Source organism: Cetorhinus maximus, chromosome 1 (genome assembly GCF_964194155.1).
Source record: "Cetorhinus maximus chromosome 1, sCetMax3.hap1.1, whole genome shotgun sequence".
NCBI lineage: Eukaryota > Metazoa > Chordata > Chondrichthyes > Lamniformes > Cetorhinidae > Cetorhinus > Cetorhinus maximus.
The window spans coordinates 29,417,601-29,441,791 of NC_135879.1; the positions used below are offsets into that span (position 1 = coordinate 29,417,601).

General features: G+C 44.5%; 1 protein-coding gene across 2 annotated transcripts in view; it reads left to right on the top strand.

Annotated features, from left to right (window-relative positions):
* The window catches only part of il2 (interleukin 2), a 63,960-nt gene extending 59,379 nt beyond the window's left edge, over positions 1–4,581 (top strand). For both annotated transcript variants that reach the window (XM_078539172.1, XM_078539180.1), the window contains one exon: positions 282–4,581. In XM_078539172.1, the coding sequence (XP_078395298.1) occupies positions 282–395 (114 nt within the window). In that variant the 3' untranslated portion in view covers positions 396–4,581. The remainder of the gene's footprint in view (positions 1–281) is intronic.
* Positions 4,582–24,191: the final 19,610 nt, after the last annotated feature.

Sequence of the window (24,191 nt, forward strand, 5' to 3'; positions counted from 1 at the left end):
AGAAGGCGGGAGAATGGGGTTGAGAAACTTATCAGCCATGATTGAATGGTGAAGCAGAATCGATGGGCCGATTGGCCTAATTTCTGCTCCTATGTCTTATGGTCTTATGTCTTATGGTCTTAATCCTGTACTGCTGCCATTTAGTTTGTGCAATATTTTAAAAATAAGATTGCAATATTTGATTAGATTAAGCACTGTATTTGTGCACTTATATTACATTAAAGATGCTATGTAAAGATATTTTTTGCTGCTGTGATCTTAAACTTATGTTTTTAATATAGCCAAAGAACTGTACTATATGTGAAGAATTCCAAGAAAAAAAGACATCAGATTTTCTAAAGGCCTTTGAAACTCTTCTCCAACAGATGTATAGAGTTGCAAAACGCATAGCATAAACCATGTTGTATGGTATGTAAATAGTGGTTTGAATTTTTTATAAATGCCAAAATAATTTTTATAAATGCTGATTTTTTTTTTGTGTGTGAATGTTATATTTAACTTAACCTCACTGTATTTTATGTAAATGCTTGGAATTTAATGTTTATATTGTATATATTTTTATAAAAACTATAATATTGCTGAATTTTCTTTGTAAATGATGAAGCTATGAACTACATAATATGAAGGTGTAGTATGTACAATACATAGAAACTGTATGAATTAAATCCTGTACACTTTCCACTAATCCAATCATCAAAGATATGTAGGCTTTCTCAGAACCTATTCAAGCCACACCAGTTGCTGGTGTTTTTATGAAGTTCTGAGCCTGGGGAAAGACTTATAACCGTAATTTCTGTAGGTCCAGCTGTTTAACAGTCAGATTTGGATAACATTGGAACGTACTTTAATATGCAATTTAATTAAAATTGCTAGATAGTACAAAAAAGTTAAAAATTAAGTGCGCCTGAAATACTCTTCCCCCTCCCCTCCCCCTGGCCCCACCCACCTAATTATTTTGATCAGAGGGAAAAGGATCATGGAATTAGATCATGAGGCTATTCAGCCCATCATGCCTGTGCTGGAATAGGCAGGTTTCCGCTAACACACAAAACTAAACATTGGATGACCAAATGTGGTTTGGCTCCCATTTGACACAGTTGATAGTACTTGACGGTAAAGCTGCTTCTGTTTTTTGTGGTTTTAATGTATTTCTATGCATCCTGAGTTCCTTACACAGTAGGCAAAAATCCCGCCACCAAAAGAGTCGTCGGGGAATGCATCACTGCCAACTGCGGCAGCCGCACAGCCGTTTAAAAATCTGATTCGCCCCTCAAAGTGCTGGTGTCTAGGACCAGGTTAGTGTGTGAGGTTTTTCAGCGAGGAAGGAAGGTGAGGTCCGTGGAAGGTGGGGAGAGAGTGGTGGGGTCTTGATGGGAACGCCAGGCGAGGGAAGATGCACCTGTGGTGAGCAGACCTTGGGCAAGTGGTTAGCGGCCAATGTGGAAAGGGGGCCCTTGATTCAGGTGCCACCCACTTAATGCGTGAGGCCCGAACAGGTCTTCCCCTCCGTTCCATTTCTAGGAAACCTAGACTATGTTTTTTATTGCTTCACTCTTCATGCAGCCATAAAGCCCAGAAATTTCTTTTGCAACATCCTTTCAAAACTTTGCTCTCCATGCCATACCTTATTTTTAATACAATTAATAAAAATGTTGGGTTTAGACTTTACATTTAAAATTAATTTCACAAGTGGGCGCTACCAAAGGGGCACAAACTAATTTATAGTCTGACAGATTTTGAGTTTAGGGGCAGAAATTCTCTTCTAGGAGTTTGTGCACCCCCACCCCCATCATCCCAACCCCTGAGATCCGCATGAAGATTCCAAAGGTTCCCTGTCTTCACAGCACAGACGATTTAAAGTGAATTCAATGCTGATCCATGATGGCTGCAGTACCAAGGCACAAGAGGTTTTACCTACCAGATCCAAGTCACCAATCGACAACTGCGCAATCACTTTAGTCTCCAGCCTGACCCTGAGCAGGACCTGAGGAGCCAGCACTACTATGTGGCCCCAGAGGCTTATTATCATTGGTCCAGTGCTGTGTTGTCAAGAAGACAACATCTAGCCTCAGCAAACTTGCTCCACTTAGCTCTTTTACAATGGCCAAGAGGAGAAGCAAGAGCTAGCACAGGTGCCAACACTATTTGTTTCATGAGGCTTATGTGCTCTGGAGTTCAGAAGAATGAGGTGTGATCTCATTGAAACCTACAAAAATCTGCAGCGGCTTGATAGTGTAGATGCTGAGAGATTGTTTCCATTGGTGTAGAATCTAAGACACGGGGGCACAGTCTCAGGGTGAGGGGTCAATCATTTAGGACTGAGAAAAAGAGAACAAAGGGTAATGAATCTTTGGAGCTGTCTACCCCAGAGGAGTGTGGATACTTCATCATTGAATCCATTTAAGGCTAGGATAAATAGATTTTTGGTGTCTCAGGAGAATCAAGGGATATGGGGAGTGGGCAAGAAAGTGGAGTTGAAACCCAAGATCAGCCATGACCTTATTGAATAGCAGAGTAGGTTCGACGGGCCATATCTTCTACTCCTGCTCCTATTTGTCTTTTTATCATTGCCCCGTCAGCTCCAGTGACAGTCTACAAACTACAAATGTATAATCTACCAACTGCAGTGGTCAGTGGTCAGGGTCAGCAGGGTGTGACTGCAAGTGAGGCAGGTAGAGGGATCCTGTGTTCAGGAACAGAGGAGCCTCAGCTCTTGACCTTGTCCAACAGGTGTGAGGTACTTGCTCCCTATGTGGATGAGGAGGAGGACTGTAGGGAGGATGAGCCAGCTGACCACGGCACCGTGGCACAGGAGGCCATTCAAGAAGGGAGAGCAAAAAGACAAGTGGTAGTTGTAGGGAATTCTATAATTAGGGGAATTGATAGCTTCCTTTGTAAGCAGGATCGAGAGTCCTGCATGGTATGTTGCCTGCCCTGTACCAGGGTGAGGGACATCTCTGACCGGCTTGAAAGGATATTGAAGAGGGGGAGGATCCAGTTGTTGTGGTCTACGTCGGGACAAATAACATAGATAAGACTAGGAAAGAGGACCTGTTTGGGGATTATCAGGAACTAGGAACTAAATTAAAGAACAGGTCCTCAAGGGTTATAATCCCCGGATTACTACCCGAGCTACATGCAAATTGACATAGGGACGCAAGAATAAGGGAAGTAAACACGTGGCTAAAGGAGTGGTGCGGGAAAGAGGGGTTTCATTTCGTGGGGCACTGGCATCAGTATTGGAACAGGAGGGATCTGTACCGTTGGGACGGTCTCCACCTGAACCGATCTGGGACCAGTGTTCTAGCGAAAAGGGTAAATAGGGTGGTCAACAGGACTTTAAACTAGAAGGTGGGGGAGGGAAGGGTAAAACTCCAAGAAGTATGACTAATGGGAAACAAAGCAGCAGGTTAGCATGTGGGGGGAGTGGATTCAACTTCATGGAAAATTATGAAAAAACTGAAAAGAAAGGAGAGCCCAGGAGAGGCTATTAAAGTCCCCAGAACACAAAATAGGACAGAGTGTTTGGAAAGGGCTAGGAATGTAACTTCAAGCACATCAGATAAAGGGACGACAATGAGAAAGGGGACGGGAAATACAGGACTGAAGGTGTTGTATCTGAATGCACGCAGTATACGAAATAAGGCAAATGAGCTTGTGGTGCAGATTGAAATTGGCAGATATGATGTGGTGGGCATCACGGAGACATGGCTGCAAGGGGATCAGGACTGGGAGCTAAATATCCAAGGATATACATCCTATCAAAAAGATAGGCAGGTTGGCAGAGGGGGTGGGGTTGCTTTGTTAGTAAGAAATGAAATTAAATCGATAGCAAGAAATGATGTAGGGTCAGATGATGTAGAATCTGTGTGGGTAGAGTTGAGGAATCGCAAAGGTAAAAAAACCATAATGGGAGTTATGTACAGGCCTCCGAACAATAGTCAGGATGTGGGGCACAAGATACACCAGGAGATAGAAAAGGTGTGTAAGAAAGGCAAGGTTACAGTGATCATGGGGGATTTCAATATGCAGGTAGACTAGGAAAATCGAGTTGGTAGTGGATCCCAAGAAAAGGAATTTGTGGAATGTCTACGAGATGGCTTTTTGGAGCAGCTTGTGGTGGAGCCCACTAGGGAACAGGCAATTCTAGATTTAGTGATGTGTAATGAGGCAGATTTGATAAGGGAGCTTAAGGTGAAGGAACCCTTAGGAGGAAGTGACCATAATATGATAGAATTTACCTTGCAATTTGAGAGGAAAAAGCTGGAATCAGATGTAACAGTATTACAGTTGAATAAAGGCAACTACAGAGGCATGAGGGAGGAGCTGGCCAGAATTGACTGGGAGATGAGCCTAGCAGGAAAGACAGTGGAACAGCAATGGCAGGAGTTTCTGGGAGTAATTTGAGAGAGACAGCAAAATTTCATCCCAAGGAAGAAGAAGCATACTAAAGAGAGGACGAGGCAACCATGGCTGACAAGGGAAGTCAGGGACAGCATAAAAGCTAAAGAGAAAGCATACAATGTGGCGAAGAGCAGTGGGAAACCAGGGGATTGGGAAGCCTACAAAGACCAACAGAGGACAACTAAAAAAGAAATAAGGAGGGAGAAGATTAAATATGAGGGTAAACTAGCCAGTAATATAAAAGAAGATTGCAAGAGTTTTTTTAGATATATAAAGGGTAAGAGAGAGACAAAAGTGGACATTGGGCCGCTGGAAAATGACGCTGGAGAAGTAGTAGTGGGGAACAAAGAAATGGTGGAGGAACTGAATAGGTACTTTGCGTCAGTCTTCACAGTGGAAGACACGAATGACATCCCCAAAGTTCAAGAGAGTCAGGGGGCAGAGGTGAGTATGGTGGCCATTACCAAGGAGAAGGTGCTAGGAAAACTGAAAGGTCTGAAGGTGGATAAATCACCTGGGCCAGATGGATTACACCCCAGAGTTCTGAAGGAGATAGCTGAAGAGATAGTGGAGGCATTAGTGGTGATCTTTCAGGAATCACGAGTCAGGGAGGGTCCCAGAGGACTGGAAAATCGCTAATGTAACCCCCCTGTTTAAGAAGGGAGTGAGGCAAAAGACGGGAAATTACAGGCCGATTAGCCTGACCTCGGTCGTTGGTAAGATTTTAGAGTCCATTATTAAGGTTGAGATTTCAGAATACTTGGAAGTGCATGGTAAAATCGGGCAAAGTCAGCATGGTTTCATCAAGGGGTCTGACAAATCTGCTAGAATTCTTTGAGGAGGTAACGAGTAGGTTAGACAAAGGAGAGCCAATGGATGTTATCTACTTGGACTTCTAGAAGGCCTTTGACAAGGTGCCACACAGGAGGCTGCTCAGTAAGATAAGAGCCCATGGTGTTAGAGGCAAGGTACTAGCATGGATAGAAGATTGGCTGACTGGCAGGAGGCATAGAGTAGGGATAAGGGGTCCTTCTCAGGATGGCAGCCGGTGACTAGTGGAGTTCCGCAGGGGCCAGTATTGGGACCACAACTTTTCACTTAATACATTAATGATCTAGATGAAGGAACTGAGGGCATCCTGGCTAAGTTTGCAGATGATACAAAGATAGTTGGAGGGACAGGTAGTATTGAGGAGGCGGGGAGGCTGCAGAAGTATTTGGACAGGTTAAGAGAATGGGCAAAGAAGTGGCAGATGGAATACAATGTGGGGAAGTGTGAGGTCATGCACTTTGGTAGGAAGAATAGAGGCATAAACTATTTTCTAAATGGGGAGAGAATTCAGAAATCTGGAGTGCAAAGGGACTTGGGAGTCCTAGTCCAGGATTCTCTTAAGGTTAACTTGGAGGTTGACGTGGAAGTTAGGAAGGCAAATGCAATGTTGGCATTTATTTCGAGAGGACTAGAATATAAAAGCAGGGATGTGCTGTTGAGGCTTTATAAGGCTCTGGTCAGACCACATTTAGAATATTGTGAGCAATTTTGGGCCCCGTATCTCAGGAAGGATGTTCTGGCCCTGGAGAGGGTCCAGAGGAGGTTCACGAGAATGATCCCAGGAATGAAAGGCTTAACATATGAGGAACGTTTGAGGACTCTGGGTCTATACTCGATGGAGTTTAGAAGGATGAGGAGGGATCTGATCGAAACTTACAGAATACTGAAAGGCCTGGATAGAGTGGAAGTGGGGAAGATGTTTCCATTAGTAGGAGTGAATAGGACCCGAGGGCACAGCCTCAGAGTAAAGGGAAGACCTTTTAGAACAGAGATGAGGAGAAACTTCTTTAGCCAGAGAGTGGTGAATCTATGGAATTCATTACCACAGAAGGCTGTGGAGGCCAGGTCATTGAGTGTATTTAAGACTGAGATAGATAGGTTCTTGATTGGTAAGGGGATCAAAGGTTACGGGGAGAAGGCGGGAGAATGGGGTTGAGAAACTTATCAGCCATGATTGAATGGCGGAGCAGACTCGATGGGCCAAATGGCCTAATTTCTGCTCCTATGTCTTATGGTCTTATGCAGAGTGCCAGTTTACTCATCTTAGTGACAATCTACTAATTTAAGAGTAACTGAGCCAGGATGAACATTGAACGTGTCAGGTGAATGTGCTTGTTGAAAATACCTGCACATCTTGACAGAATTTTTGCTCAGCCCCAGCAACAAATTTCAGGTTAAGTGAAACAAAAATAATAAATATATGCCTTTAACTGTATAACTAATTTTTATTAAACTACTTGTGCTGTTACAGGGGCTCCTTGGAATTTTTATAGCACGGTGGGGGTGGGAGGGGGAGTTCAAAAACAAAAAGATTGAAAATCTCTGCTGTAGAGGAACCATAATTATTATTTTTTAAGTTCATTCATGGGATGTGGGCATTGCTGGCTAAGCCAGCATTTATTTCCCATCCCTAATTGCCCTTTGAGAACGTGGAAGTGAGCTGCCTTCTTGAACCGCTGCAGTCCCTGTGGTGTTGGGGAGGGAGTTCCAGGATTTTGACCCAGCGACAGTGAAGGAATGGCGATATATTTCCAAGTTAGAATGGTGTGTGGCTTGGGGGGGAGCTTTCAGGTGGTGGTGTTCCCATGTATCTGCTGCCCTTGTTTTTCTAGATGGTAGCGGTCATGGGTTTGGAAGGTGCTGGCTAAGGAGCCTTAGTGAGTTCCTGCAGTGCACCTTGTAGATGGTACACACTGCTGCCACTGTTCGTTGGTGGTGGAGGGAGTGAATGTTTGTGGATGGGGTGCCAATCAAGAGGGCTGCTTTGTCCTGGATGGTGTCAAGCTTCTTGAGTGTTGTTGTACATGCAATCGTCCAGGCAAGTGGAGTATTCCATCACACTTTTGGCTTGTGGCTTGTAGATGGTGGACAGGCTTTGGGGAGTCGGGAGGTGAGTTACTTGTCACAGGATTCCTAGCCTCTGACATGTTCTTGTAGCCACAGTATTTATATGGATGGCCCATTCAGTTTCTGGTCAATGGTAACCCCCAGGATGTTGATAGTGAGGGGATTCAGCAATGTAATGCCATTGAGTGTCATGGGGCAATGGTTAGATTCTCTCTTGCTGGCGATGGTCATTGCCTGGCACTTGTGTGGCATGAATGTTACTTGCCACTTGTCAGCCAAAGCCTGGATATTGTCCAGACCTTGCTGCTTAAGGGCACGGTCTGTATCAGTATCTGAGAAGTTGTGACTGGTGCTGAACATTGTGCAATCATCAGCAAACATCCCCACTTTTGACCTTATGATGGAGGAGTGGTAATTGATGAAGAAGCTGAAGATGGCTGTGAGTAAGACACTGCCCTGAGGAATTCTTGCAGTGATGTCCTGGGACTGAGATGATTGACCTCTAGAGCATTTTGTCATTTTGGCTTTCACAGTAGAGAAGTGTTTTAGTCCCAAAAAGAGTAGTTGATGGTCACTTTCTGCCCATTTGTATTGCAACAGTTTCTGTAACCTTCTGCTCTCTTTTCATCATTGCTTTTCCCTTTCTTCTTCCTACCTCCCCTGCCACCATTCTGGAGGCTATAAATCAGTGCCCTCCATAATTTGTGCGCTCTTTCAAACTACACATTCATAGCCACATCTATAAATGTTCCCCTAAGTTGCATGTATAGTACAATAATGCAATCCTGACGAGGCAACCAGACAATGAACCAGCCATAAAGCTACACATTTGTTTATAATCCAATATTAACCACATATTTTTAAAAAGATTTAGTCAATGCTAATTTCCTCAGTTTGTCTGGTTGCAACCATTTTTAACTGGGCATTCGAGTTGTCGCCTGACTTATTAAGTGTTTCACTGTTAGCCCATTATTGCTTTTTTTAATAAAAAGAGTTGTGCCGGGCTGTTTTTCAGCAATAAGGAACAGCTTGACTGTATTGTGCGTAGCATTTTCAAAACTGCCTGTCTTAGAAACAGGGCTTTTAAAAAAAGTGTATTTACAACAAAATTAACGTTGACCTTTAATGTTTATGCAGTAACGTAATGGAACTGATGTTGAAGTTTTTCCCCATATGATGTGTAATAATTCTTAAATAAGGTGGAAATGTGTGTCATTCCTCATGGTGAAACCTGATCATATGCCCAAGATAATGTCACTATTGATCATTTTATGTGACTCCAGCAGATGAGGAAATGTATCTTTGGCATTGAAAATGTTCCATTAAAGCCGTAATTGCATACAAAGATACCTGCTTTAACTCTTATTAAAAACAAATGTTGACGTGAATGTGTTCAGCTATAATTTGTATTGGAATTCACTCATTTTTGCCCATTCTAGAGTTTGAGCTGCATGGAGAAATTATTTGCCCAAATGCCAAATAAATTCCATTGTTTTCTGGTTGGCCAAAGTAAACAACCAGTTAAGGCTATGTATACTTGATGCTTGGGGAACAAATCTTGATCTAAAAGCAAATTTATTTTCGAGAGAGAGTTTTGCTATTAGTTTTCAATGCTATCAGCATTGTTCATATAAATTAGCAAAATCCAGAATTAAGTTAAATTAGGAAGTTCAACCTCAATGTTTTTTAATTGAATATTATTTTTAAATAACTATCAAAGAATGTCTGTAAGAATTATTTTGATGGAGTCAGGTTTGGAATAATACCAGCTGTTGATTTTGATAGGCTGTGACCATTATTTTGTTTGTAAAATTGGATTCTGAGTTAAGCTCATGAGGGTGGGTACAATCAAAAAACTAAAACTTGCCCACGACAAGAATTTTCCCATCGGCGAGCGGGGCCAGGGCCTGCTCACCGACGCAGAAAATGACACGGAATTACCCTGCGTCATTTGCATTTTCAGGTCAGTGGGGGTGCAGCTGAGTCAGCTATACACCTGCCGACCTATCAACAGCCTATTGAGGCCATTCATAAAGCAATTAGTGGACCTGCCCGTCCAACCTTAAGGTTGGCGGGTAGGTCGGGGGCGCTGGCGGCCACCTGAAAAAGCATCCCACGGGTGGGATGAGGTTTCATGCCTGAATTAAAAAATTAAGATTCACTTTTCCTTAACGTTATGTCCATGTCCCAACTCATGTGACATTGTCACATGAGGGGACATGGATGGTGAATGAAATTTTCGAAAGAATAACTTTTTCGCTTAAGAACCGATCTCCCTGAGGCGGCACTTAGTCTCAGGAAGATCGGAGCGCTCCTTTGCACGATGGAGCGCACTTCCGCACTTGCCATTCTCCCCCCACCCCCAGCCCACACAGGGAGCTCACAGCTGGGCGGGCCTTAATCATGGACGCCGATTGGAGGGCCACCCACCCACGTCCGCTCCCACACTCCCCTCCCCCACCCACCCCCAAACGGGGGGAAATTTTGCCTCATGTGTGTCATTGATCAAGCCTAACACAGTATACACCCAGTATCAAAAAACATGATGTCTAAAATGCAGGTATGCTGCTAGATCTAATTTGTAAATTGGTATCTCTGGAAATTGCTGACTCAGCCACTTCACAAAGGCAGAGCTGTACGGGCTGTGCCAGATACATTTAGCAAGTGGAATATGGTGTGAAGATCAGAGTTAAACTAGAATTGGGCCTTGAAGGTGGGGAGGCTGAAAAATACCTGGAGGCAATAATGAGGAGGAGGAGGGGGTGAGGTTAGAAAATAACAACAAGCACCATTTGTATAGTAAGAAGATGATGGGTAGATAGGTATTGGGGATGCATTAGATACCAGACTTGGAGGAACGCAGGGATCTTGAAGTCTCATAGGGCTGGAGGAGGTTACTGAGATAGGGAGGAGTGAAACCACGGAAGGAATTGAAAACAAGGATGAGAATTTTTAAACTGAGCTTTTGCCAGAGTAGGTGTCAATGCAAGTGGGAAAGCAAGCGGTGTTGGGTGAAATAGGACTTGGAGCAAGTTAAGATGTGGGCAGCAGAGTTTTGGATGAGATTAAGTTTATGTTGAGTGAAAGATGAGGCTGGCTAGGAGAATCATTCGAATAGCTTAGAGGTAACAAAAAAGCATGAATGAGGGTTTTAGCAGCAGATGAGCTGAGGCACGGGTGGAGTTGGACAACATTACAAAGGTGGAAATAGGCAGTCTTAGTAATGGGACAGAGATGTGGTTGGAAGCTCATCTCTGGGTCAAGCCCAACATTAGGGTTGTGAACGCCCTGGCTCAGTTTCAGACATTTGCCAGGGAGAGGGATGCTATCAGTGGCTAGGGATCGGAGTTTGTTGCAGGGCTGAAGATGATAGTCAGGATTTTCCATGTCCGCTGGAGCCAGGCATGACTGGCGGCACAAGTGGACAGAACGGCGCGACCCAGTTTGCAATGGTCTGCTCAGCTCGCCAATGGCGGGGCACATTTGCTGCCATCAGACGTCGGGAACCTCGTTGTAATGCATAAGCATAACATTATTCTCGCCTCCCACTTTGCTGGATCATCCACCCATGTCAGTGGGAAAACATGCCAATGTGTTTCAAAACAGCACATAATAAGGCGTGCACTTGGCAGGCTGCACTTCACTTGGGACTTTAAGGTTTGTTTGCTTACCTTGCTTCGGGCAGCACTCGCAGTCATCAGCACCAGGCTTCACAGGCAGCACCATCACTTTTAGGGGGGCTCACGGACAGGCCTCTACCTACCAGATCAGCCATATGTGGATGGACTTTTCAATGGCTGCAGGGCTAGGGTTTGCTTGGGGAAGGGGGAGAAATGGCTTTAGGCAAGGGAAGAGGCTGCAGGACGAGGGTTGTACTGGGGTGGGAGGGTATCGCAGAGTGTGTGTGGAGGCAAATGTTGGTCTATGCAAGTGGCCTCAAGATGGTGAGGGCTGAGGAGGCAGTCTTCAGAGGAGATGAGGCCAGATCGACATGTGAGGGTATGCGTGAAAGAATGGGTGGTGATGTCCCTTGAGCTGGCAGTGAATGAGATGCCAGTGAATGTCTGATGGGCTTGAGTGTGAGAGTTTAGAGTGATGAGATGGTTGCTGTACCCTGGTGGCATAGATTAGATCATTCATCCTTTATCTGCATTGGATGGCCAACCTCTTCTGTGCAGCATTGGCACTGATCACCACTGCCATCCCCTCCCAAACGGGAGCGGTAATGTTACTGCCCCTCCTGCAGCCAGAGCGGGGGTAAAGGACATCACAGAGGACCTCCACAGCGTCCAAAGTGCGCTTGAGAGCTGTGGTCGTCTTGCCTTTCTGAGCTATGTCATCTTTGCAGCAGTCCTGGGCTGGAAGCACCAAGCGTGGCTGCACTTTAAATGTAGTGCCTGGCATGATGAAGTGGCGAGGTGACAAGTGGCAGATGAATTGGAGCCCGCCCACCATCAAAATGGCATTTACTGTGGGAATGCAAAATTAATGTGGCGGGTTTGGGGGCGATACGGCTTGAAAAGTCACCATTGCAGCCAGCAAGTAGAACGTCGTTTTTCCCGCCCGCTACCACATTTAGTGCAAATCTGGGACGATTCAGCCCGATGGCTTTGGCCTTCACAATATTTAGTTGAACTAAATGTTTGCTCATCTGGTACTGGATGTTGAATAAGCAGTATGACAAATCAGAGACCAGGAGAGATCAAGAAAGGCGATGGTGAGATAGCACTGAATGTCATCAGCGTAGACATGGAACCTGACATGCTTTTGGATGTTTTAGGTCTCCTCTACATTGGAGAGACCAAACGCAAACTGGGCGATCGCTTTGCAGAACACCTGCGGTCTGTCCGCAAGAAAGACCCAAACCTCCCTGTCGCTTGCCATTTTAGCACTCCACCCTGTTCTCTTGCCCACATGTCTGTCCTTGGCTTGCTGCATTGTTCCAGTGAAGCCCAACGCAAACTGGAGAAACAGCACCTCATCTTCTGACTAGGCACTTTACAGCCTTCCGGGCTGAATATTGAATTCAACAACTTTAGATCTTAAACTCCCCCTCCCCCCATCCCCACTCCGTTTCTCCCCCCTCCCTTTTTTTTCAATAATTTATATAGATTCTTCTTTTCCCACCTATTTCCATTATTTTTAAATCTAAAACTAAAACTTTGTTAGTCTTTCCACCCCACCCCCACTAGAGCTGTACCTTGAGTGTCCTGTCTTCCATTCTTAATTAGCACTTTTCTTAGACAATATCACCACCTTCAACACCTCTTTGATCCTTTTGTCTGTGACATCTTTTGATTATCTGCTCCTATCACTGCTTGCTTATCTCCACAATCACCACACCCTCAACTTCTCTCTCCCCCCGCCCCCCCACCTTAAACCAGCTTATATTTCACCTTTCTCCTAACTATGCTTCAGTTCTGCCGAAGGGTCATGAAGACTCGAAACGTTAACTGATTTCTTCTCCACCGATGCTGCCAGACCTGCTGAGTTTTTCCAGGTAGTTCTGTTTTTGTTTTGGATTTCCAGCATCCACAGTAGCTTTTAGCTTTTTGTTTTTATCTCTATGTTTTTGGATGATGCCGCTAAGAGGCTGCATGTTGATGAGAAATTGTTGAGGGCCAAGGATAGGTCATTCAAGATCAGGAATAGGGAACAAAATCATTGTAGGTGATTCCCAGGCTATGATCAGATATATAAGAATTGAACTGGGCAAGTATAGTCCCACCCAGCTAGACGATGGTGGCAAGGCATTGGAAGACAATGTGGTCAGTTCTGCCAAAGGCAGTCAACAGGTTGAGAAAGATGAGGAGAGATAGTTTACCATGGTCATAATCGCACAGAATGTCATTAGTGAATTTGATAAGGGTTGTTTTACTACTGTGGCAGAGATGGAAAAATCTGATTGGAGAGATCACCAAATATGGAATTGCAGGAAGAGTGAGCATAGATTTGGAAGGCGATATCTTGTTCAAAAATTTTGGAGAGCGAAAGGAAGATGTAGATGGGCAGTAAATTGCCCAGTGGGTTAGGGAAAGTGAGGGATGTAGCAGAGGCAGCTAATGAATGGTCTTAATCTTTTAACAATAAAGTGCATAAGATTCTTGCATGTTATTGGAGGTGAGGGTAGAGGAGGCAGGGAGGAGTGGCATAAGATAACAGATTGCAGTGGAGACAAGAAATGGGGGTTATCCTTGAATTCCAGGGTGATCTGTAAATAGTGAGCAGTTTTAATAAACAAGTGCTGGGCTTTAATTGGCCCAACCAGATCTGGTAATGAATGAATAAGTCAGTTGTTCACCATAGGTGTCCAATTCTGTGCTGTTGAACTTGAGTGTGGAAATGAGGGCCATGGCAGGGGGAACAGCCTGGCCGAGAGAATTCTTTAATGGGCATCAAAGGTGCAGGTGATGGTGTGATTGAGAAGATTGATAATTGCAGAAATGCCAATGAATGGAAGGCCAAAGCCTAGGAGACAGTTGGAAATTTGAAAGTTCAGTTGTAAGTGACTTGAGGGAGAATTTGTTCCAGTGTCAGATAGAGAAATAAGTAACTTTAGGAGAGGGAAGGGGGTGCAAGTGGAGAAGGATAAAAGGAAGTGATCAAAGATAGCTTTATCTGTGATCGGCAAGACATGAGTAGTGAAGCCACATGAGATGGTGAGGTTGAGGGAATGGCTGTCAAAATGGCTCGGGGAGTTTCTGTGATGACAGTGAACTCAAAGATACAAGAGCATGAGTTGAAATGGAAGTTTAAATCACTGAACATGAGAAGCCGCTTGGGGCAGAGGCTGAGGGAGGAAAGTGTTGCACGTGGCTCAGTGAGAATCCTGGCATGACGTTGGGTGAGCAATAGGGACAAGAATTTTAATTTTCATGTATGAGGGATGGAACAAATTGAGGAGCTCAAAGGAGAAGTCGCCAGAGGGGTAGAGAGACAGATCCAGGTGTGATTTAGTGCCATTGCCACTGCAATGGTTTGAGTAGGGCAAGTGGTGAATGATGTAGCCTAGCAGGGAACTTCAATAAGGGAAAATACATCAAGGCCATGATACTGATCTGATCACCCGCAATAAGGCCATGAATTGCACGGGTCCTGTGCACAAGTGAACACACGTTATGGAGGGAGACGCAGAGAGGATTGGCGAGAGCTGATCTGCTGGCAGAGTCCATCAGGCCTCAGGAAGAACACTGGATGTGAAGGTTGGGGAGAGTAGGGTGGGGCAATTGCCTTTAAGGAGACAGTGAGGACTGCCTTGGTCAGCCCTTCAGAGAATACCAAGAGATTGATAGAAAAAGCTGTAGAATTATCCAAGAATAAGTCAACACTGGGATGATAGCAGGACAGTAGGAAAGACAGTTAGGGCAGTTAGAAAACCATAATGGAATCAGGCAAAGTCAAATTAATTTTATGAAAGGGAAATCATGTTTGACAAATTTATTTGAGTTCTTTGAGAGGGGATCCAGTAGATGTATTGTATTTAGATTTCCAAAAGGCATTCGATAAGGTGCCACATAAAAGGTTTCTAGACAAGATGAGAGCTCATGACATTGGGGAAAATATGTTTGCATGGATTGAGGATTGGCTCACTAACAGCAAACAGAGGGTCAGGATAAATGGCTCATTTTCAGATTGGCAATCTGTAACTAATGGCACATCACAGGGATCAGGACTGGGGCCTCAACTATTTCTGATCTTTATTAATGAGTTGGATGAAGGGACCAAATGTATTGTAACCACATTTGCTGATGATACAAAGATGGGTAGGAAAGCAAGCTGTGAGAACACAGAGTCTGAAAAGGATTATTAATTGGTTAACTGAGTAGGCTAAAAAAAAATGAGGTTGTCCACTTTGGTGGGAAGAATAGAAAAGCAGAATATTATTTAGATAGAAAGAGACTACAATGCAGGGGGATCTGGTGTCCTTGCACATGAATCACAATAAGTTAGCATGCAGGTATAGCAAGTAATTAGGAAGGCAAATGGAATGTTGGCCTTTATTGCAAAGGGGATGGAGTATAAAAGCAGGGAAGTCTTGCTACAACTGTATAGAGCATTGGTGAGACCATACCTAGAGAACTGTGTATAGTTTTGTCTCTTTTCTTAACGAGGGATATATTTGCATTGAAAACAGTTCAGAGAAGATTCATGAGGCTGATTCCTGGGATGAAGGGGCTGTATTATGAGGAAAGGTTGAGCAGGTTGGGTCTGTACTCATTGGTGTTTAGACGAATGAGTGATGATCTTATTCAAACATAAGTTTCTGAGGGGGCGCGACAGGGTTGATGCTGAGACAACGCTTCCCCTTGGGGTGGTTGGGGCGGGGTGGGGGGGGGGGTGGGTGATCGTACAGTTTAAAAAATAAGGAGCCTCCCATTTAAGACTGAGATAAGGAAGAATTTCTTTGCTCAGAGGATCGTTAATCTTTGGAATTCTCTTCCCCAGAGAGCAGTGGAGGATGGATTATTGGATATATTCAAGGCTGATTTGATTTACAAGGTAGTCAAGGGTTATGGGCAGTGGGCAGGAAAGTGGAGTTAAGGCCACAATCAGATCAGCCATGATGATATTGAATGGTGGAGCAAGGCCTGTATGGCCTACTCCTGTTCCTATTTCTTATGATGTTATAAAGCAAGGAAAGTTTTTCTGCTTGATGAAGAGTGCCTCTTCAGACAGCAGGAAACAGGGGAAAAGATTGACTTCATGCATTCAACCTGAGAGGTGTGGAAACTCTTGCATTGCCTGGGAGCAGCCATGCAACAATCACACCAGGTGGCCCAGAATCGACACCGATGCCGTCGCTTCATGGCTCCTATTAAACTCAAAGATACCAGCCAGCAGGGAAGATAAGCGGATGATAAAAACAGCCCTGATGCAATCTCTCAAGAGAGACAGATTTCTCAAGCCCTTACAAGAGAAAGTGGACAGCAACAAGTCTGGCAAAGCAGCAGGAGTCGGTGGGTTTTGAATTCCTGAAGAACATCAGATCACAGGGAAGGAAGTGGCTAGAAAAGCTGCCGACATCCATAGCACAGGAACAATTCCAAACATCTTGTGATGACCCAAGAGAGTGGCCATTGCCAAGCCAGGGAAACCACTTGATGAGCCACACAGCTACCGCCCCATCACCCTGTTCTCAATAACACATAAGCCTCCTGCTAAACAGACTATGTCACACCCTGGAAGCAGTGATGCCCACCCCACCCCACTCCCCCCAGCCAACAGGCAGGTTTTTTGCACAGGTGCAACTGCTCTGATCTGGGCCTGACACTGACCTCACATGTTGAGGCTGGTTTTCAGAAAGGCCTGTAGACAGGAACCACCTTGGTTGACTTATCTTGTGCCTGTGACACAGCTTGGTGCACAGGTGTGCTGCTGAAAATTCTCCAAAATCATCTTCTGTGCGAAAACCCTAAACTAATCAATTCCATGATCATCATCTGACAGTTGTGTGTGCATCTTGAAGATCAAATCAGCCACTCATCCATAACCAACAATGGGCTCCCACACAGACCAGCCCTCACACCGGCTCCCTTCAACATATATACCAGTGACCTTCCTTCCACAAAGTCATGGTTCTTCGCACATGCTGACAACTTGGCCCTGCCTTACCAGGCTAAAGAACTTCAGGACATTGAGAAAGCACTCAATGAAGATCTATGTTCTCTGGAAGTCTACTTCAGAAAATGGAGACTTCGATCAAATGCTGTAAAGACAATCGTTTCAGCCTTCCACCTGAACAATTCGATGTCCAGGGAGGAAATTCGTGTCACTCCTGTGACTGACCACTCACTCATGACTGCAGCATGATATCCTTGTTATAACGGAAATTTGGCTTAAAGAGGGGCAAAAATGGCAGCTCAACATCCCTGGATATAGAGTTTTCAGGCAAAATAGAGGCAGGGCTAAAAAAAGTGGGGGTGTGGCATTATTGGTTAAAGAATCAATTATAGCTGTGAGGAGGGATGATATACTAAATTAATCATCAAATGAGGCCATGTAGATTGAGCTCAGGAGTAAAAAGGGGGCAGTCACACTACTAGGATTGTACTATAGACCCCTAAATAGCGAGAGGGAGATAGAAGAGCAAATATGTTGGCAAATTTCTGAGTGCAAATACAATAGGGCAACAATAGTTGGGGACATCAACTACCCTAATATCAACTGGGACACAGTGTAATAGGCACAGAGGGCACAAAATTCTTGAATTGCATTCAAGAGGACTTTTTTAGCCAGCATGTAACAAGCCTAACAAGAGGCAGTGCAATTCTAAATTTAGTATTAGGCAATGAAACTGGGCAGGTGGATGAAGTAGCAGTGGGTGACCATTTTGGAGATAGTGATCATAATACAGTTAGCTTTAATATAATAAGAGTAAAGATAGAACAGAAGTAAAAGTTCTAAATTGGAGAAAGACAAACTTTACGAAGCTGAGAGGTGATCTGGTGAAAATGGACTGGTTACAGCTACTTGAAGGGAAATCAGTGACAGATCTGCGGAAGGCATTCAAAAGTGAGATTCTACAGGTACAGTGTATATATGTCTCCACAAAGAAAAAGGGTGGTACTGCCAAATCTAGAGTCACCTGGTTATCTAGAAGTATACAAGGTAAGATCAAACAGAAAAAGAAAGCTCATGACAGTCACAAAAAGCTTAATATAAAAGCAAAAAACTGCAGATGCTGGAAATCCAAAACAAAAATAGAAATACCTGGAAAAACTCAGCAGGTCTGGCAGCATCTGCGGAGAGGAACACAGTTAACGTTTTGAGTCCGTATGACTCTTCAACAGAACTAAGTAAAAATGCTTAATATTGTAGAAAGCCTAGAGGAGTATAGAAAGTACAGGGGTGAAGTAAAAAAGGTAATTAAGAAAGCAAAGAGAGGATATGAAAAAATATTGGCAGGTAAAATCAAATAAAACCCAATTTTACCAGCACATTAACAGCAAGAGAATAACTAAGGAAAGGGTAGGGCCGATTGGAGATATATATGGCAACTTGTGCTCTGATGCTGAAGATGTGGGCAGGGTTCTCAATGAGTCCTTCACTAAAAAGAGGATGAAGCAGAAATTCTAGTTAAAGAGGAGGAGTGTGAAATGTTAGATACAATAAGCATAGTGAGAGAGGATGTACTGGAGGGACTGACATCTCTGAAGGTGGATAGGTCACCAGAGCCGGATGGACTGTATCCCTGGCTGTTGAGGGAAGCCAGGGAGGAAAGAGCGGATGCTCTGAGGATCATTTTACAATTCTTTATTAGGTACAGGCAAGGTACCAGAGGATTGGAGGTTTGTGAACATTGTACTGTTAGTTAAAAAGGATGTGAGGAATAGACCAAATAATTATAGGCCAGTCAGCCTGACTTCTGTAGTGGGCAAATTATTAGAATCAATTCTGAGAGACAGGATAAACTGTCACTTAGAAAAGAATGGATTAATCAAGGATAGTTGGCATGGTTTTGTTAGGGGAAGGTTGTGTCTTACTAATTTAATCAAAGTTTTTGAGGAAGTAACAAGGAGGATTGATAAGGGTAGTGCAATGGATGTTGTCTACATGGATTTCAGTAAGGCATTTGACAAGGTCCCACATGGCAGACTGGTCAGAAAAGTAAAAGCCCATGAGATACAGGGGAATGTGGCGAGTTGGATTCAAAATTGGCTCAGCGACAGGAAACAAAGGGTATTGGTTGATGGATGCTTTTGCAAATGGAAAACGGTTTCCACTGGCATTCCATAGGGCTCAGTGTTGGGTCCCTTGCTGTTTGTTGTATGTATTAATGATTTGGACTTAAATGTGGATGACATGATTGGGAATTTTGCTGATGACACAAAAATTGGCCGTGTAGTTGATAGTAAAAAAGATAGCTTTTGTCGCAGAATGATATCAATGATTTGATTGAGTGGGTGGAAAAGTGGCAGATGGAATCCAATCCAGTGAAGTGTGAGATAATGCATTTGGGGAGGACAAATAAAGCTAGGGAATACACAATAAATGGGAGAATATTGGGAGGGGTAGAGAAAGTGAGAGAACTTGGTGTGCATGTCCACAGGTCCATGATGGTAGCAAGACAGATGGATAAGGTGGTAAAGAAAGCATATGGAATGCTGTCCTTTATTGGATGAGGCATAGAATATAAAAGCAGGGATGTAATCATGGAACTGTATAAAATGCTGCTTCAGCCACAGCTGGAATTTTGTGTACAGCTCTGGTCACTACATTACAAGGAGGACATAATTGCTCTGGAGAGAGTACAGCGGAGATTTACAAGAGTGTTGCCAGGGATTCAAGATTCCAGCTATGAGGAAAGATTGGATAGGCTGGGGTTGTTTTCCTTGGAACTGAGGAGGTTGAGGGGTGACCTGGTTGAGGTGTGCAAGATTATGAGGGGCCTAAACAGAGTAGACAGGGCTGCCCTGTTTCCCCTAGTAGAGAGGTCAATTACCAGGGGGCACAGATTTAAGGTGATTGCTAGAAGGATTAGAGGGAACATGAGACATGAGGAAAAAATTCTTCACCCAGAGGGTGGTGAATGTCTGGAATTTGCTGCCTGGTTTGGTGGTGGAGGCAGAAACCCCCAACTCATTTAAAAGGTACCTGGTCCTGCGCCTGAAGTGCTGTAACCTGCAATGTTACGGACCAGGTGCTGGAAGGTGGGATTAAAATTGGCAGCCAGTTTTTTTTTCTTTTGCAGCAGGCACAGGCACGCTGGGCTGAATGGCCTCTTTCTGTGCTGTAACTTTTCCATGGTTCACTCTTGACCATATATTCACCTGCTGGCAATATCTCCAGAACAATGGAGTCAAGGTCAAGACAAAAATTAACCTCATATGAAAACTGACAGGTACCACCTGGGGCAGCAGAGCCAACACACTATGCACTGCTTCACACACCCTGGTCTACCCCAGAGCAGAATATTGCTGCTCAACCAGGCTCAGGAGCCAGCACACAAACATGTTGATATCCATTTTTGGGAAGCCATGAGGATTATTTCTATGATGTTGCGATCAACATAGCTCAAATGACTTCCTGTGCAAGCACATATTGAACCTCCTGATGTCTGCAGAGAAAATATCCTCCTGAAAGAACACCACTGGCTTACAGCTAATGAAGCACTCGCATTGACACAGGGGCTAAAAAATACTCACACACTCACCTAAAATCCTATTGTCCCTACTGGAACACACTCCACACACTTGAGAATAGGCCAGGAAAGAAGTGGCCATTTGCTCCACAAATCCCTGCATGTGGAAAAGCTCAAATTTTGACTGTGGCCACCCGAATCAGACCATCACCCGCGCACTGAACTTCTGCCCTGAGAAACCTGTTCCTGGTGGCATCGCAGCCATTCACACTTCATCAGCTGAGCTGTAGCACGAACTGTTAACACCAACTTTGAACTATAACTGCTTCCCTAGCCATACAAATAATAAAAAAAGACAGGGAGTGCTGAAGGATAAGGATAGGGTTTTTGGGGGGGCTGGCGGGGGGAGGGGCAAGTACCTAAGAGGGGTGAAATTAAAGCGGGCATGTCGACAGGATAGATTTTTCCAAGGAGGCATAAAGAGAAAAGTAGAAAAAACAGAAATAGAAAAGGGGAAAAAAATTTGATGGGCGGAATTGTCCCAGATTTGCAGTAAGTGCGTAAAACGCTGTTTCTATGGTGGGCGAGCTCCAATTCGCCAGCCATGCCGTCACCTCGCTGCTTCATCACGCCAGGCACCACATGTAAAGTACAGCCGCGCTCAGTACTTCCAGCCCAGGACTGCAGCAAACAAGACATGGCCCCAAAAGACAAGAAGACTGCAGCCCTCGAGTGTCCTTTGGATGCTGTGGAGGCACACCGTGATGTCCTCTACCCCTGCTCTGGCCGCAGGAGGGGCAGCAACATTACCACTATGGTGTCGTAGATGATGGCAGTGATGATCAGTGACAATGCTGCACAGAAGAGGTCGGCCATCCAATTCGGATAGAGGATGAATAATCTCACCTGTGCCGCCAGGGTACGGCCACCACCTCATCACTCTAAACTCACATGCTCAAGCCCATCAGACATTCACTGGCATCTCACTCACTGCCAGCCCAACGGATATCACCACCCATTCTCACACACATACCCTCACATGTCTGTCTGGCCTCATCTCCTCTGGAGACTGACTCCTCAGGCATCATCATCTTGAGGCCACTTGCACAGATCAACATCTGCCCCCAAGAACATCCTGGAATACCCTCTTTCCACAGTACAGCCCTCATCCTGCAGCCTCTTTCCTTGCATAAGGCCACTTCTCCCTCTTCGGCAAGGAAGCCCTAACACTGCAACCATTGAAAACCCACCCATATATGACTGATCTGGCAGGTAGAGATCTGCCATGAGCTCCCGTAAAAGTGATGTGGTGCTGTCTGTGAAGCCTGGCGCTGATGACTGCGAGTGCTGACCGAAGCAAGATAGGCAAACAAACCTTTAAGTCCTGAGCGAAGTGCAGCCCGCGAAGTGCACGTCGCTTATGTGCTGTTGTGAAATAGACAATCCATCAGGGGGTGGGAGATAAGTCCGCCAGGCAGGCCTAATAATGATATGCTGATGTATTACAATGAGGTTCCCGATGTCCAGAGCACATCACCCGCCATCGGTGATCTGAGTGGACGATCGCGAACTGGTTTCATGCCATTGTGAAACCGATCACACCATGTTGTCCGCTCACACCACCGGACATGCCTGACACCAGCAGGCACGGAAAATTCCGGGCGATGAGTTTGGGCCTGGAGCAGCAGCCAAAACATACATGTGAATGGGCATGGGGAAACTCAAGCTGTAGAGGTGAGGTTGCATGCAAGATCAAGACAGAGATGTCACCATAATTAATGTGGAGAAGAGGGGAGTCCACAGGAGGGAATGCAGAAAACACCTGAAGGAGACAGTGAGTAGAAGGTAGCATTGCAAAATAACTTGAGTGCAGAGTGAGTGGGAGGGAGTGGGAATGATATTATCTTGTGGGCACTAGAACGGTTACATTATAGAAGGCGACCATTTGGCCCATTGAGTCTATGGTGGCGCTCGGCAAAAGCAGTCCAGCTAGTCCCACTCCCTCAGCCTTTCTCTGTACCCCTCATTTTTTCCCTTCTATTACTTATCTAAAGTTATCGACAGCAACAATTGAATCTGCCTCCACCAACCTTTCACACAGTGCATTTCAGATTAAAACTACTCACTGAGTAAAACATCTTTCCTCATGTCGTCTTTGCTTCTTTTGCCAATCGCCTTAAATCTGTTTCTTCTGGTTCTTAACCCTTCCACCAATGGGAACAGTTTCTTTCTTGCTACTCTGTCTAAAACCGTCATGACTTTGAACATCTTTATCACATCCAAGGAGAAGGTGAGTCTTGAAAATATCTTGCATAATATTGGAACAGGAATTGACCATGCCTCCCTTAAAACTGTTCTAACATTCAATGAGATCATGACTGATCTGTGACTTGGCTTCATGTGGAATGGTGGAATATGGACCTTTGCTCCATATCCCTTAATACCCTTGGAAAACAAAGAAACTATCACTCTCAGATTTAAAATTAAAAATTGATCTAGCATCAATTGCTGTTTGCAAAGAAAGTTCCAAACTTCGACCACCCTCTAAGTGCAGAGGGATTTCCTAATTTCACTTCTGAAAGGTTTAGCTCTAATTTTTATACTATGTCCCTTTGTCCTAGACTCCCCAAGCAGTGGGAATAGTTTCTCCCTATCTACCTTATCTGTTCATCATAATGTCTTGAAAACTTTGATCGTACCCCTTCACCTTTTGTTTTCCCTGGAATTCACGGAATTGTTACGGTGCAGAAGGAGGCTATTTGGTCCATCGTGTCTGCACTAGCTCTTCAAATGAGCGTTATGACTCGGTGCTATTTTCCTGCCTTTTCCCCATAACCTTGCACATTTTTTCTGTCTAACTAATCATCTAATGCCCTCTTGAATGCTTCAGTGTGAGTTTAATGTGAATTTAATGTGAATTTGTGTAATCCCTTTTCGTAATTTAACTCTTGGAGACCAGGTATAATTCTAGTAAATCTAAAATTGACTGCTCTCCCTCCAAGGCCAATATATTGTTCCTAATATACGGTGCCCAGAATTAGTGTGGTCTTTGTTGCATAGCTGAAGCATGACTTCAGCTATGGGAAATCATGCTTGACAAATCTACTGGAATTTTTCGAGGATGTAACTAGTAGAGTTGATGAGGGGGGGGTGGGGCCAGTGGATGTGGTTTATTTGGGCTTTCAGAAGGCTTTCGACAAAGTCCCACATCAGAGATTATCGTGTAAAATTAAAGCGCATGGGATTGGGGGTAGTGTATTGAGATGGATAGAAAACTGGTTGGCAGACAGGAAACAAAGAGCAGGAATAAACGGGTCTTTTTCCGAATGGCAGGCAGTGACTAGGGGTTACCGCAGGGATCGGTGCTGGGACCCCAGCTATTCACAATATACATTAATGATTTAGATGAGGGAACTAAATGTAATATCTCCAAATTTGCAGATGGCACAAAGCTAGGTGGGAGGGTGAGCTGTGAGGGGGTTGCAGAGATGCTTCATTGTGATTTGGACAAGCTGAGTGAGTGGGCAAATGCATGGCAGATGCAGTATAAAGTGGACAAATGTGAGGTTATCCACTTTGGCAGCAAAAACAGGAAGGCAGATTATTATCTGAATTGAGAGAGGGGAATGTGCAACAAGACCTGGGTGTCCTCGTACACCAGTCGCTGAAGGTAAGCATGCAGGTGCAGCAGGCGGTAAAGAAGGCAAATGCTATGTTGGCCTTCATAGCGAGAGGATTCAAGTACAGGAGCAGGGATGTCTTGCTGCAATTATACAGGGCCTTGGTGAGACCACAAACCTGGAATATT